General features: G+C 38.5%; 1 protein-coding gene across 8 annotated transcripts in view; it reads right to left on the bottom strand.

Annotated features, from left to right (window-relative positions):
* The window catches only part of OSBPL9 (oxysterol binding protein like 9), a 194,143-nt gene that overhangs the window by 110,936 nt on the left and 68,345 nt on the right, over positions 1-14,862 (bottom strand). For 6 of the 8 annotated variants that reach the window (XM_086716949.1, XM_086716952.1, XM_086716950.1 and 3 more), the window contains exon 3: positions 6,976-7,054. The exons of the other annotated variants lie outside the window; for them this stretch is intronic. In XM_086716949.1, the coding sequence (XP_086573075.1) occupies positions 6,976-7,054 (79 nt within the window). The remainder of the gene's footprint in view (positions 1-6,975; positions 7,055-14,862) is intronic. 8 annotated transcript variants of the gene reach the window in all.

Below are 14,862 nucleotides of genomic sequence, written 5' to 3'. Positions count from 1 at the left end.
ATAGTTTATCTAAAAAAAAAAAGCATTAAATAGACTCAATGTTATTTGAAGGTAAAATTTAAATAACTGGGTATTTTTCTAATTATTAGTGTGAACTACAGACTATCTAGTCTTCTATCATTAGGTTGAGTCATATGAACTGCTGACATGCAACTAATAAATACAGTACTGGCATAGGTTCAGAGTAATAGCTTTCATCCCAATCTCTCTGATCATTCTTTTGAGCCTATTGATGGTTCCACTCTAGTGTGCTCCCAGGTTTGGTCCTCAGCTCTGTCCTTTTTTAAGTTTATTTTTATTTATTAAGAGAGAGATAGAGAGCAAGCAGGGGAGGATTAGAAATAAAGAGACAGAATCCCAAGCAGGCTCTGTGTTGTCAGGGCAGAGTCTGATGCAGTGCTCAAACTCACGAACCGTGAGATCATGACCTGAGCTGAAGTCAAGAGTTGGACGCTTAACCAACTGAGCCACCCAGGTGCCCCCTCAGCTTTCTTCTCCTTCAGATCTCCCAGAAGGTTCCTAATGACTATTCTATGGTTTTAATCAGAGACTGAAAATACAGAGAGGTTTTATCTAGCCACAGATGCATTTCATTGGCCTACATAGTTTGTTGTTATTGTTTAATTTGAAGATCTAACACACACATACGCAAACTCCTACCCACACACACAAAAAAAATTGGATTCTGGCTTCTCTTGAAAAACTGGACAATCTGGCAACACTGGACAAGCATTAGCAAAAGCCTACAACTGTCTGGAATAGCAACTAACTTCCAACAGGGCATGAGTTTTCCAAATTGCTAAAGTCTTCAGTTAGCTTTACTCTTCACTCATTTATTTATCTGCCTAGCTCTTAGACATTCAATTTTTCAACTGCTAGTTCTACTTACTAGCAATGTGCTGATAAGCACCAATCTCCATCTTCAGCCCAGACTCAGATCCAGTTGCCATCCCCATCTATACCTATGTGTCCCACAGACATAAGTCCCTTACCATCTCTGTTCCCCTAGTTTCTCTACCTCAGATGTTGACAAATCCAAACAGTATGCCAAGCCAAGAATGTCACCTTTACTACAATCATTTTCTCACTTCCCATTTCCCAGCAGTCACCAGTTTCTACAGATGCACCTCCTAAAAATCTCAAATCTATTTCCTCTTCTCCTTCCCCATTACTACCGCTTTCCCATTCAGGCGCTTATCAACAATCACAGCTACTCATCTAAAGCCCATGTCTCACTCTGTCTCTTCTCTGCTTAAAACTCTGCTTCACTGGTTCTTCACTGACCCCAGGATAAAAATATAACCTCTTTATTTTAGATGTAAGCTTCTGCCTATATCTACAGCCTCATCTTCCCATTGTTCTAACAGTACCAACCTTCATAGTTCTCTGAACACAGTGGCAGCATCATATTTCCATACCTCTGCACATGCTACAACATCCCTCAGCCTAACAAACTTGTCCAATCTTCAGAAGTGCCACGGAGAGAAGGTAAGGAGGAAGCAGAAGGAAGCAGCGTCTGGTTACAGGAACCTTTTAATTTTTACATTAAATACTTTACTATAAAAATAATTACTTGGTAACAAAAAACCCTGCTCTTCTGTGAAACACTGAGTGACTGCCTTTTTTGTCTCTTCATTATTTCAGTGTCTTATACATATTTCTACCTCTACAGCATATTTCACATTACATTACAATTACTTCTTTACAAACTCCTTGACATCATGACCCAAGTCTTATTTACCAGTATATTCTCAATTCTGAAAACAGGGAGTTACACATACTATATACACAATTAATGTTTGAATTCAACAGCCAGTCTATACCAAAACTACTTTCCATCCACTGTCTATGAGAGAATCTATATGCAAACAAGTTTGGCTGACTGATAGGAAAGGGAATCATTTTTTTGCCCTTGTTCAAAAGAAAAAACAGCCACCTTGTAAAGATAAATTGGCAACTATTTTTAATCTCTGACAAAGGACAGAATGAAGTTGTAGTTTTTAAACCTTTTTAAAGCTCTAACATGCTAGAACTGTAATTTCAATGATTACCTAAAGAAAAAAAAAACATAATAGAGTATTTCTTTTTCAAATCCAAAGTTAATTTAAATTGACTTTGTTTTGATAATTTTATGGCATCTCTTAAAAATTGGAGACATTCTGAAATAATAAGTTACCAGAACTGGGAATCATTGTGATAACAAGTAATCTATTGTTTTGGGGGGAAAAATTTTTTTTTGGTACCAATCCTCTTTATTATAAATAAATGATGTTTCAGGATATAGGATGTGGAGGGCAGCTAGAGATTTAAACCATAGTGAAAATGAAGGTGATAGGTAACAACCTACCTATGTATATTTCCATACTCTTGACTTTCTTTCTTGTTATTATGGACGAACTATCTGTGCTCTTAGAGAAAGGCAATGCCTCAGTTCTGTATTAGATCCCATCCTCTCTTGTGTTCTCAATAACACTCATCCAGCAACTCTCCCCTTTCTCTCCTGCATCAATTTTTCCCCTTTTACTGAATCACTGCTAACAGCATAAAAACATGCTATTATTTCTCTTATCAAAAAATTTTTTTATTCTCATTGTCCTCTCCAGCTACTGCTGTAGTTCAGTAATTTCAGCAGAATGTGAAAGCACTGTCTATACTTCCGTCTTACAATTGTTCTTCTCAAGGTTATCAGTGAATTCCTAATGGTTAGAAGTCCTCTGATCACTTCATATCCCTCAACTTACTTGATCTATCAGGAGCATCTGACACAGTTGCTGATGCCTCTGCTCTCCTCTTTTAGAACACTGTCTCTTGGCTTCCAGGGTACTACATTCACCTGGTTTTCCTCCTTCTTTTTCATTGCTTCTTTTTAATCTCTTTTGCTAGTTCTACCTAAGCTCTGTGCCCTATAAGTAAAGGTTGGAGTGTTCGAAGGCTCATTACTTGGACCTCTCTTTTCTCTCTACACTTACTCCTAAATTCTTGTGGCTCTAAATACCATCTATATGCCAATGACTTCCAAATTTACTTCTTCAGCATGAACTCCTCTCCTGAACTCCACACTTCAAGTGCCTACTTGACATCTCCATCTGGATGTCTGATAGGCATCTAGAACTTGTTTATAAACATGTCCAAGGCTAATAAGCTCCTGATGCCCACATCCTCTCTCTAAACTAGTTCCTCTCGCAATCTTCCTCACCCCAGTTAATGGCATCCCCATTCTTGTGGCAAGTCAAAAAATCTTGGTGTCAACCTAGACTCCTTTATCTCACGTGCTGTAGTTTAACCTTTAAAATATAGTTATCATATGACAATTACTTAACAATATAAAAGGAACAAACTACCAGTACATGGAACAACATGGATGAATATTTAAAACATTATGTGGCGCGCCTGGGTGGCTCAGTCAGTTAAGCGTCTGACTGGATTTCGGCTCAGGTCATGATCTCATGGTTTGTGAGTTTGAGCCCTACATTGAGCTCCCTGCTGCCAGTGTGGAACCTGCCTGGGATCCTCTCTCCCTCTGTCTGTGCCCCTGCCCCTGTTTATATATTAAACATAAACGTATTTATGTAAATTTATAAATAAAATAAAACTTAAAAAACAAAAACAAAAACATTGTGCTGAGCTAAAATAAAACCAGACAAAAGAGACGACATAATGTGTGATTCCATTTGTGTGAAACTCTCCAAAAGAAAAATCTATAATGATAGAAAGTAGATCAGTGGTTGCCTGGGGCCAGTGGCTGAAAGTGGAGACTGAAAGAAAAAAGGAAATCTTTTGGATGACAAAAATGTTCAATACTTTGATTGTGGAAGCAGTTATGAGTAATAAATTTGTCAATACTCACTGAACTTCATAATGTGTACATTTTATCATATATTAATTATACCTCTATAAAGATTAAACATACATACATAATTCAACTATTTCTCACTGCCTCCCTACCCCCTGAGTTACCATGTGGGAGCTATATTACCTCTCTGGATGACAATAGCCTAACTAGTTTCCCTGCTTCTGTCCTTGCCTCCTGCATTTTATTCTCAACACAGTGGCCACACTGATACTGTTAAAAATTACATCATGTGACTCTTCTTCTCAAAACCCTCTAACGGCTTCTCAGTAAAATCCAGCATCCTTACTCTGACATATGAGGCCTCACATGACCAGCTTCTCTGTTACCTCATAGATCTCATTTCCCACTACCCTCCCCCATGATTACTTGCACTCCAATCAGAGGTGGCCTCCCTGCTGCTCCTGAAATATAGCAGGCACACTCTTTTGCACTTCTTATTCCCTCTGCCTAGGCATGATGTACTCCCTATTACCAACCCCAATAAGGCCTTAAAGCTTGTTTCCTCACTTCCTTCAGGTCTTTCACCAAAGGGCACCGTCTCAATGAGTCTTTCCCTGGCCACTCTCAAATTTCAGCACCTCCGTGCCCACATACACAACCTCACTTGTATTTCATTTTCTCCTTTCCTGCTTTTATTTTTTTCTCCCCAGGCCTTAGCACTGTTTTATGTATTTGTATTTTACTAATATATATGTTACTTATATCTTATTGGCTTTCTCCTCTACCAGAATGGATGACCCAAGAGATAAGGAATTTTATCTGTTTTGTTCACTACTGTAACCCCAGATCTTAAAATGGATGTTGAATAAATGAATGTAGCTCAACAAATTCTAGCTTTCCCTTTAATAGCTGATAGTAAGTAAAATTTACTTTATAGATGCATCAACTGATACTTTATTTGCTTTAAAAAATTCTGGTAAATTAAATAAAAACTTCAACACACTTAAACATATACAAATATATATCAGCCGAACTTGTTTTCAATTCTAATCAAGAATACAGAATCTATCAGGGGCGCCTAGGTGGCTTAGGCAGTTAAGCATCCAACTTCTCTTAGGTCATAATCTCATGGCCCATGAGTCCAAGCCCTGCATCAGGCTCTGTGCTGACAGCTCAGAGCCTGCTTCAGATTCTGCGTCTCCCTCTCTCTCTGCCCTTCCCCATCTCACACTCTGTCTCTCTCTCTCTCTCAAAAATAAACATTAAAAAATTAAAAAAAAAAAAAGAATACAGAATCTACCAGACATTAAGAACTTTTTATCAAATTTTCAGAGAATTTCTTCTGAGTAAGGATCTATGTGAAATAACTCTCATTACTGCCAAGAATATATAGGATATAGAGTCCTGCTGAGTTCTTTACAAAAGCCAGATAATCTCATGTTGCCTGAAGCTCCCATTACTATTACAGTAGAGAAAACTAATCAGTTTGACAGTCCCAGAGCTAAGAATTAATTTTAAAAATACATATAACTCTTACTTACACCTGTCATTTATAGCAATAAAAGAATTAAAGGAATTGCTTATTTTATAAGCAAACCACAGAAATATGGGACTATCAAACATAAGTAATTTAAAAGTTAGAAGGTACAGGTACCCTTACTCTAGAGGTCTGAGTCTCCTCTCCTTTAAATAGGCAAACAATACAGCTTCTGGAAGTCCAAAGGAGGTGTCTCCTTAATAACTGCAGAGGAGAAAATTCTATACTGCAGCCTTCACCTGCATCCAGCAGCTATTACTGGAAACACATTAAAGTATTCATATTCACTCAAGTAAAGAGTTTCAGTGTGGGGGTGTTATCTACTTTAGTTTATGAGCAGCATTATATATTCAACCTAAAAATAAAGGCCCCGAGCTTTCATAATAAGATTTAAAATGTTTTGTATAGTTAAATGCAGTGGAAAATTTCAGAAAGGATTATTAGTTAAGCAGCTCTGAATAAAGAGTATGACCAAACACAGTAAATATTTTAAGGATGTTTTTTCCTGAAAGCATTAGGTATATCACTATTGAGTTATATTGGTTTGTCTTCATCGTATATAAGCTGCATCTTTCATTTCTATGTGTCAATTTCTTAAACAAGACAATGAAGAAAAATAACTTCACTATACTATCCTAGCATGGAAGGACAATAGCTGTATCAACATCTCGTATAATATATCCGGTCACTGACTTCATAACCCAAAACATTTTTAAGCTATCAACTTATTTAATATATTTATTTACACTGGTACACCTAGCATCTATCATAGTGCATTGTCACTTGTAGTTCAGAGAAACTGCTAACATATCCAAAGCTTCTCATTTCTAAGTTCCATGGACTGCTTTAACATAAAATAGAGGTTACTCTGGATAGGCAAAATGACAAAACCATTAGTAACAAAGCTAATAGACATTCCTAATAGATGAGAGGTACATTATACATGAAAGGTACATCATTAAAATTGACTTTTATTTGCTGGTTTAGTTTTCAAAGCAAGATGAAATGAGAATGATCATACAGTACCTTACCCTTTCTACCGGTGAACCATAGCATGCAATGCCGAAACATAGCAGTGGCAGATGGCATTGGTGTTATTAACTATAAAAAGGATAATAGCAGAGAAATGACGGCTGGCAGACAACACACAGAAATGCAGATGAAATGAATGCAAACTTGCAGTTCTTGAAGCAAAGCAAAACCTTTAAGCCAAAGGTTGCCACTAGCTTCAATTTAATTTACATTTTGAGTTTTACACAGACAAACACTGCAACCTTCACAATCAGTCTTTAGACTCTTCATGCAGAAGCAGAACCATACTCCTCGATAAAGAAGATCAGCAACCTTCTGTAAACACAAGCCAGCAGCAGCAGCAGCCCATTACTTTCTCCCTTCACTGATTTTTATCCTTTAAATTTTTAATCTCCAATTGCAGCCAGATCCACAGTCGTTTCAAACAGATCTGTATCCACTGCAGATACAAATCCCTGCCTAACCTGCAGTACCACTTCATCCAGAACGTTCCTGTGCACTCATTCATGCAGATCAGTTGCAAAACCATTCAAGTCATCCAGCCAACAACCCAAAAGAGAAGGAAAGAAGCAGTTGGCACTGTGAAGAGAAAGAATCTCTTCTTTCAGCTCACCCTGGAAATGGAAGGTTTTCTGATCAACAGTTATTGTGAAGGTGCTGTCGTCCTCATCGTCTATACCAATCACAGCTCCCTGTGAAACAAAGAGCAAAATCCCAATAAGGCAAACAATGACATCAGCAATATTCACTACTGCTACAGCCCTGGAATGCTTAATGCACCGAGGACACTGGCAGTAAGCTAGACACAGAAAAGGGGAATCTGAGACCGTATTTTTGCTTAGGGAGGAAGAACTAAAGGAGAGGGGATGGCAGGGCACTGTAGTACTCTGCATGGCTACCTTCTATCCTTGCATAAGGGGCATGGTTGTGGTGAGGGGGAGGGGACAAACATAGAAGCTGAGTCTAGAATCTGTGTTTCAGAGTCAGCCACTGAGGCTTTCTGAGCTTTGGACTACTCTCTAAAATTGGGGGGTCAGAAACCTCCACCTCACCCAGTTGTTGTGAGGCCAAAGAATGCAGGTCCTCTTCAGCAGGCTGCTTTGTGTTACACTTCTTAGTGCAGAAATGTCAGGTAACAGTTGCTTCAAAACACTACCCCAATCAATTCTTCCCAGTGTGCCCCCATTTATACATGGCTGTGCAACTGCACTTTCCACTTTCTGCTGTAATTTTCTGTTCATATGTCTGCCTCCTCCCACTGAAGTGCCATGAGATCTTGGAAGTCAAGGACTACATTATTTATTTTGGTACATGACCCTTAAGTACACATCCAAGCTATGTTTTCTAATAAAAGCGTGAACAACTCTCCAAAGACAGGGGAGGAAGGGAATGCATTTGTAAGTTGTTTGTACCAAGAAAGTGGATAGGCTGGGTTTTTAAACTTTTTTTGTGTTCAACCTCAAGCAGCTCATGAAGACAACAGGAATTAAGAGACAGGAAGCTACTCAAAACAGGGAGTGTAACATTATAATCAGTGTCCTTAAGAAGTGTCTAAAGTATTCCAGAGAGAGAAGCTAGAGAACCTGAGATAGGCAAAATGCCCCAGGATGGTTACAAAAGTAACAGTGTGCCACAAACAAAACCAGGACCTTGAAAATGGGGGTTGAAAAGAATCAGGGGGCCAAAATACCTAATCCCATGAAAAAAGGCTACTCCTATTACAAGAGGATTAGGTAATAGAGCCAAACATTTATTAAATCTCTTCTCAGAGGCCATCTGGATAAACCCCAACTATACGCAAACCCCACTGACCTGAATTATCTTATTCTTCAGTTTTGGATTGGGTTAGGATTGTTACCCCATTTTCAGATAAGGAAAGTATCTCCTGAGAGTATAATGACTTACCCAAGGTCACACAAAGAATGAATGTCAGAACCAGAACCACTGGCAGGATACCTACTTATTCCATGACAGCAAATATAGACACATTTCAGTGGGTAAGCAAGTGTGGGAGTGGATCTTTCTGGTTAACTGAGTTAGATGTATCAAATATTTGCTAAGTCATACTAAATACAAAAATATGTGCTAGATACAGCTCTGTAATATGTAACAACAGTCCCTGCCTTCAAGGCACATATACTTCAGAGGAGGAGATAAAACATGCAAAGAGGTGAGTATAAAACAAGGCAAAAAATGATCTCTACATCGATGAACTTTGAAAACATCATGCTAAGTGAAAGAAGCTAGTCACAAAGGACCATAAGGTATAATTCCATTTATATGAAATGTCCAAAACAGGCAAATTCATAGAGACAAACAGTACATTAAAGTTTGCCTAGGGTTGTGGGGAAGGGAAGAAGTGGGGTAAAATAGGGAGTGACTGCTAACAGGTATGGATTTTTTTTTTTTAATTTTTGTAATGTTTTATTTATTTTGAGAGAGAGAGCATGAGCAGGGGAGAGACAGGCAGAGGGGAGCAGAAGATCTGAAGTGGGCTCTGCACTGACAGCACAGAGTCCGATGCAGGGCTTAAACTCACAAACTGTGAGATCATGACCTGAGCTGATGTCAGACACCCAACCAACTGAGCCACCCTGGTGGCCCGCAGATAGGGGTTTCTTTATGAAAACATTCTAAAATTGATTGTGGGAATGGTTGCTTGACTCTGTGAATATACTAAAAACAATGAATTGAATACTTTAAATGGGTGAATTGCACTGTATGTGAAATATATCTCAACAAAGATGTTATAAATCACCCCAATCCCAAATGTCTGTTCTTTCTTTTGGATCCCTTAATGTAAATTTACCATTTACCTGGTCAACTCAGATGGAAACCTCTAGGTTCTACACATGTCCTCCTTCATTCCATCCCCATAAGTTGTGCTCATTCCACCCTTGAACCATAATCTCAAATATGTCAATTCTTCTCCATCTTTGAATTGCCAACACCCGAATTCAGGCTCTCATAACTCCATGCTTGATAAGGCAGTCTGTCTCCCTTCAGTCTGGCTACCTTTTTAGTCCAGTCTTTTGCTATTGCTAGAGTAATATTTCTAAACTACAGAGTCTCACGAAAGAAAAAGATGTTTAAAACCTTCCTTGGGTCTCTGAACTAAGAGATAAAGTCAACATTTCTTCATAATGCCAATCAAGACTGTTCAAAATCTAACTAACTTAGGAAACTAACCTTTCCACTGTTATCAACTAGACCCTTCCTCCTTACCACACACAAAGGCCCTGTACATACAGCCCCAACATTTCTTCCACGCACTGGGGGGAAAAAAACTAAACACACCAATTAATTTCACTTTTTTATGTCCTTTCTTAGGCTCAATTACCAACCATTTATGAAAAAAAGCAAAACCCCACATCTCCCCCTAGCTACAACCTCCTTTTTCACAAAGGAGTTTTTTTTTTTTTCTTTTTAATGTTTACTTAACTTAGAAAGAGAGAGACAAAGTGCAAGAGGGGAAGGGGCAGAGAAAGGGAGACACAGAATCCAAAGTAGGCTCCAGGCTCTGAGCTGTCAGCACAGAGCCCGATGCAGGGCTTGAACTCAAAAACCTCGAGATCATGACCTGAGCTGAAGTTGGACGCTTAACTACTCACCCAACCAGATACCCCAAGAATCAAAAAAAATTTTTTTTAAAACTTTTTAATGTTTATTTATTTTTGAGAGAGAAAGAGGGACACAGTGTGAGTGGGGGAAGAGCAGAGAGAGAGAAAGACACAGAATCTGAAGCAGGCTCCAGGCTCTGAGCTATCAGCACAGAGCCTGATGTAGGGCTTGAACTCACAAGCCATGAGATCATAACCTGAGCAGAAGTCGAATGCTTAACCGACTGAGTCACCCAGGCACCCCTCACAAAGGAGCTTTTTAAAAACTGACAATGTCGGGGCGCCTGGGTGGCGCAGTCGGTTAAGCGTCCGACTTCAGCCAGGTCACGATCTCGCGGTCCGTGAGTTCGAGCCCCGCGTCAGGCTCTGGGCTGATGGCTCGGAGCCTGGAGCCTGTTTCCGATTCTGTGTCTCCCTCTCTCTCTGCCCCTCCCCCGTTCATGCTCTGTCTCTCTCTGTCCCAAAAATAAATAAACGTTGGAAAAAAAAAAATTTATAAAAAAAAAAAACAAAAAAAAAAACTGACAATGTCTTAACCTTTCATCCACTCCTGCAATCTAGCTTCTTTCCCACCACTGCACCAAACTACAGTCGCACAGTTCTCCAATGACTGCTTTAGTACTCTCTAGTTATGTCATACACCACCAGTCTAAAGCACTGTTGCTGCTGCTGACCGGTTCCTTCTTGAAACTCTCCTTCAATGGCCCTTAATTACCTAAGCTGTGCTTCAGAAATATTTCTACTTAGGTCCCTTTGACAGCCTATACAGGAGAAAGTAGTCTTTTGTCACCCATTATAATTTATCTCTCCTCTGTCCAAATGCTTCTGTGAAGACTCTGGAAGATAGCTAACAATCTCCCAGTCCAATTGGGTCTTGCCATTATCCTGAACATTCTTCAACATACAGATGTACAATTCATTTGACCATCTGGCCTCCCAGTTTCCTGATTTGTTCAACTCAAATAAACTTCACTGCCATTCTCCTTCAGTCACTCATTCCCAATGGCAATACACCTGCACTACCCAATATAACAGCCATTAGTCACACATGGGTATTTAAATTTTAATTAAAATTTAAAGTAAGTTACTCAGTCACATTTCAAGTGCTCAATAGCTACTACATGCGGTTAGTGGCTATGAAACTAAGTGCAGATACAGAATATTTTAATAATTGCAAGAAGTCTACTGGACAGTGAGTGTTGCCCTAGATCTTGTCATCATAGAGACCTAAATCACAATAAATAGTTAATACTGCCTGTTACTGAATATTTTCAATGACCCAGGCACTATAAGCATTTTACATATTCTTTATCATTTGAAAACAACAACTTCATATTGAAAGGTGACATATACATAAATCATAACCCTACAAGCTTAGTGAAAAGAAGTTCCCTTTGTAACCTTTCTTAATCATTAGCCCCACTCTCCATTCCAAAGGTAAATACTATCTTTCTTTCCAACATTACAAATTATTTTTGTCTGTCTTTGAACTTTATACAAATGGACTTCTGCAATCTGCAATATACTTTCTTTTGTGTCTGGCTTCTTTCATTTAACATAATGCTTGTGAGATGCATCACAGTTATTGTATATAGCAGTAGTTTGTTCACTTTTATTGCTATATATAGTATTCTTTTGTATGGATTTTCCACAATTTATTTACAGTCCCATTGTAGATGGATATTTATGTTGTCTCCTGTTTTTGATTCATAGGATCATGCTGCTAAGGCATTCTTATGTATCTCTCTCATTATACATATGCTTATATATCTAGGAGTAAATTTGCTAGGTCATAGGATATCTACATGCCAATTTTATTTTTTTTATTTTTTAATTGTTATTTATTTATTTGTAGTTTGAGAGAGGGAGGGAGGGGGGACAGAAAGAGAGAATGGGGGAGAGAAGGAGAGAAAGAGAGAAAAATCCCAAGTGGCTCCATGCTCAGCATAGAGCCTGATGTGAGGCTCAATACCACAACCCTGGGACCATTACCTGAGCCAAAATCAAGAGTCAGATGCCCAACCAACTGAGCCACCCAGGCACCCCTATTTATTGTTTTAAATAGGCTCTATGTCCAATATGGGGCTTAAACTCATGACCCTGAGGTCAAGAGTCACATGCTCTACCAACTGAGCCAGCCAGGCACCCTTGCACATGCCAGTTGTAAAAGATACTGTCAAATAATTCTCAAAAGTGGCTGTGCCAATTATACTCCAACCAATGGTCTACAAAAGTTTCAACTGCTACACATCTTCACTAACATTGTTGTACTTTAGTCATTCTGGCAGGTGAGTAGTGCTATCTTATAGTGGGTTTAATATACATTTCATTTCCCTGATAACTAATAAGGTTAAGTATCTTTTCATGTTTCTTGGCTATTTGAATATCCTCTTGTGAAATAGTGACAAGACTGGACGATTATTTTATAATTATCTGTAGAAGCTTTTTACAAATCTTGGATATGAACCCTTCTCTAGTTATGAATTAGGCAAGTATCTTCTCCCATCCTGTTGCCAGTCTTTGTATTCTCATAAAGATGTCCATGAAGAATTCTTAATTTTAGTGTAGTACAATGTATTAATTTCACACTTTATGATTGGGCTTTCTGTGTTTTAAGAAGTCTTTCCCAATCTCAAGGCCATGAAAATATTCTCTCCAATGTTATCTTTTAGAAGTCTTTACATATGGATATCAGGCGAAGTAAATCCTCCACCTTTTTTCTCTTGGCCTTTATAAGTTATAAATCAACATCAGCACCACAGTCAATGCCCAGGTCCCCCTAGGCCACCAGGTGAGAACAAGTCACCATTTCTACTGGGGGTCTGTTGGTTGACTGAGATGGCAGGAATCAGAAGTGGGTGCTCTTGGTCCTTTATAAATCTGAACAAGCAGAACAAGTTACACAAAAACTTGCTAGGATTCTGATGGAATGAACTGGGACTGCCAAATATTTAAGTCTCTTTACATTTCAATGTTTATAGTTTTCTGAGTAGAGGTCTTGTCCACCTTTCATTAATGTTTATTAAGTGATTAATGTTTTTGATGCTATAGTAAATATTCCTTATTTTTAAAAATTCATTTTCTAATTACTAGTTGTTAGTATATTAAAATACAGTTTATTTTGTATAATGACCTTGTATCCAGTAATCTTGCTAAATTCATCTATCAATTCTAATAGTAAATCTGTAAATTCTCTTGAATTTTCTGTTAAGTTGCTACAAATAATAACAGTTTTAGTTGTTCTACTCCAATTCTTATACCTTATATTATTTTTCGTGCTTTATCCATTGACTAAGAATGCCAGTGCATGTGTGGTTAAAGACTGCCACTAGAAGAGCAGATGACGGTGAATCTAAGTGATGACAGAGGGCATCCTTGCCCTTGGTCTCTCTCCCATTGTCCTCTGTAGCTATTTAAAACTTTCTCTATTTTCCTTGAACTCCCAACAACAACATAAGCAGTCATCAGGTAGAAACTCTAGACCTGCTATGCCCTCTCACCCAAACATTCACCTGCATCTATACCTACTCTTGCTTCCTTTCCACTTGTCATGATGGAAAAAGGGCTCCAACCCCATCACTGTTCCTTAGATCTCTTACTCTACCAAATTTTCAACTTCTTTGACTACTGGCTCTTTCCCAACAGCATTTACACATGTTGAAATTCTTTACCCTATTTAACAACAACAATCATTCATTCAATTGTATATCCTCATCTAGCAACTGGCCCACACCTCTCATTCCCTTCCAGTCAACATTATTATTTAGATTTGTCCAAGCCTCCTAAATTGTTTTAGCCTCCCATTCCTTGTGGGATATGTAACCACATCAATGGCTCTTCTTCACCTTCAAGTAAGGTGACCATATGACTTGGTTTGCCTGGGACAGTTCCAGATTATTTCTGTTGTCCTGGCATAATAATGAATAGAGTATCCTGGTCTTTTATTCTTGAGTGTCTGGTTTAAGGGATATGGTCACGCTGGCATAGCCTAGCCTACAATGTCCTCAGTGATTTGCTCCATGCCTACCTCTCATCTCTTATCAAACTCTACAGTTGGACAGTTTGAGGTTTACCAGTTGTGCCAGGCTCTCTTCCACCAAACATTCATCCTTTCACTTTATCTGAGTGTATGCTACTTTATTTTTTACATTTGGTAAAGCAAAACTCTGTTAGCTAATCCACATATTGAATAACATTCTACCTTAAACAAGTTCTTTACGATGCAAACCCACCAAAATACCAAAGTTTTTATTTCAGCCTGCTTTTATGACCCACTGTACCAACATAGTAAACACATATATTTTTCACTTACTTCTCAGGATTTCTATTCTGAATATATGAGATGCTCCACCTTGCAGGTTATCAGTACTTTGTGTTCACCAAGATACCTGCTGCTTCAGGGTCACACTATCCAAGTTCCAAATAGAAAGTAACTAGAGCTGGAGTCTAGTGCAACCAGATGAAATTTCTGACTTTCTCTCTTCTTTCTTCTACACACAAACATACCCCAGACATGAGTCATAGTTCTGGTACCAAAGACAGAAAGTTTTGCTCTCATGGCTTAGAAGAAAAACAGAACAAAACAAAACAGAACACCACAAAACAGAATTCTGGCTATTTTGGGCCAATCTCCCTTTGCAAGAAGAGAAAATTGAATTGGTAAACTGGATCTAAGATAGTAAGAAAGAAATGATGACTCCTCTGGGACACAGACTGCTCACACAGCTCCTAAAAGAAATGTACACAATGTTATAAATACACAGCACAGCCACTCCCACAGTAACTCTACAACCACATCCTTTCTCTCCCTGCTGAAATATTAGAAACCTATCTTACATTCATATAACACATTTAAATATGAACTTGGAGATTCAGACAGA

This window comes from Puma concolor, chromosome C1 (genome assembly GCF_028749965.1).
Source record: "Puma concolor isolate L17-30 chromosome C1, mPumCon1.1.hap2, whole genome shotgun sequence".
NCBI lineage: Eukaryota > Metazoa > Chordata > Mammalia > Carnivora > Felidae > Puma > Puma concolor.
Note: the sequence above shows the minus strand (reverse complement) of the source record. Positions and strands in the feature narration are given on the sequence as shown.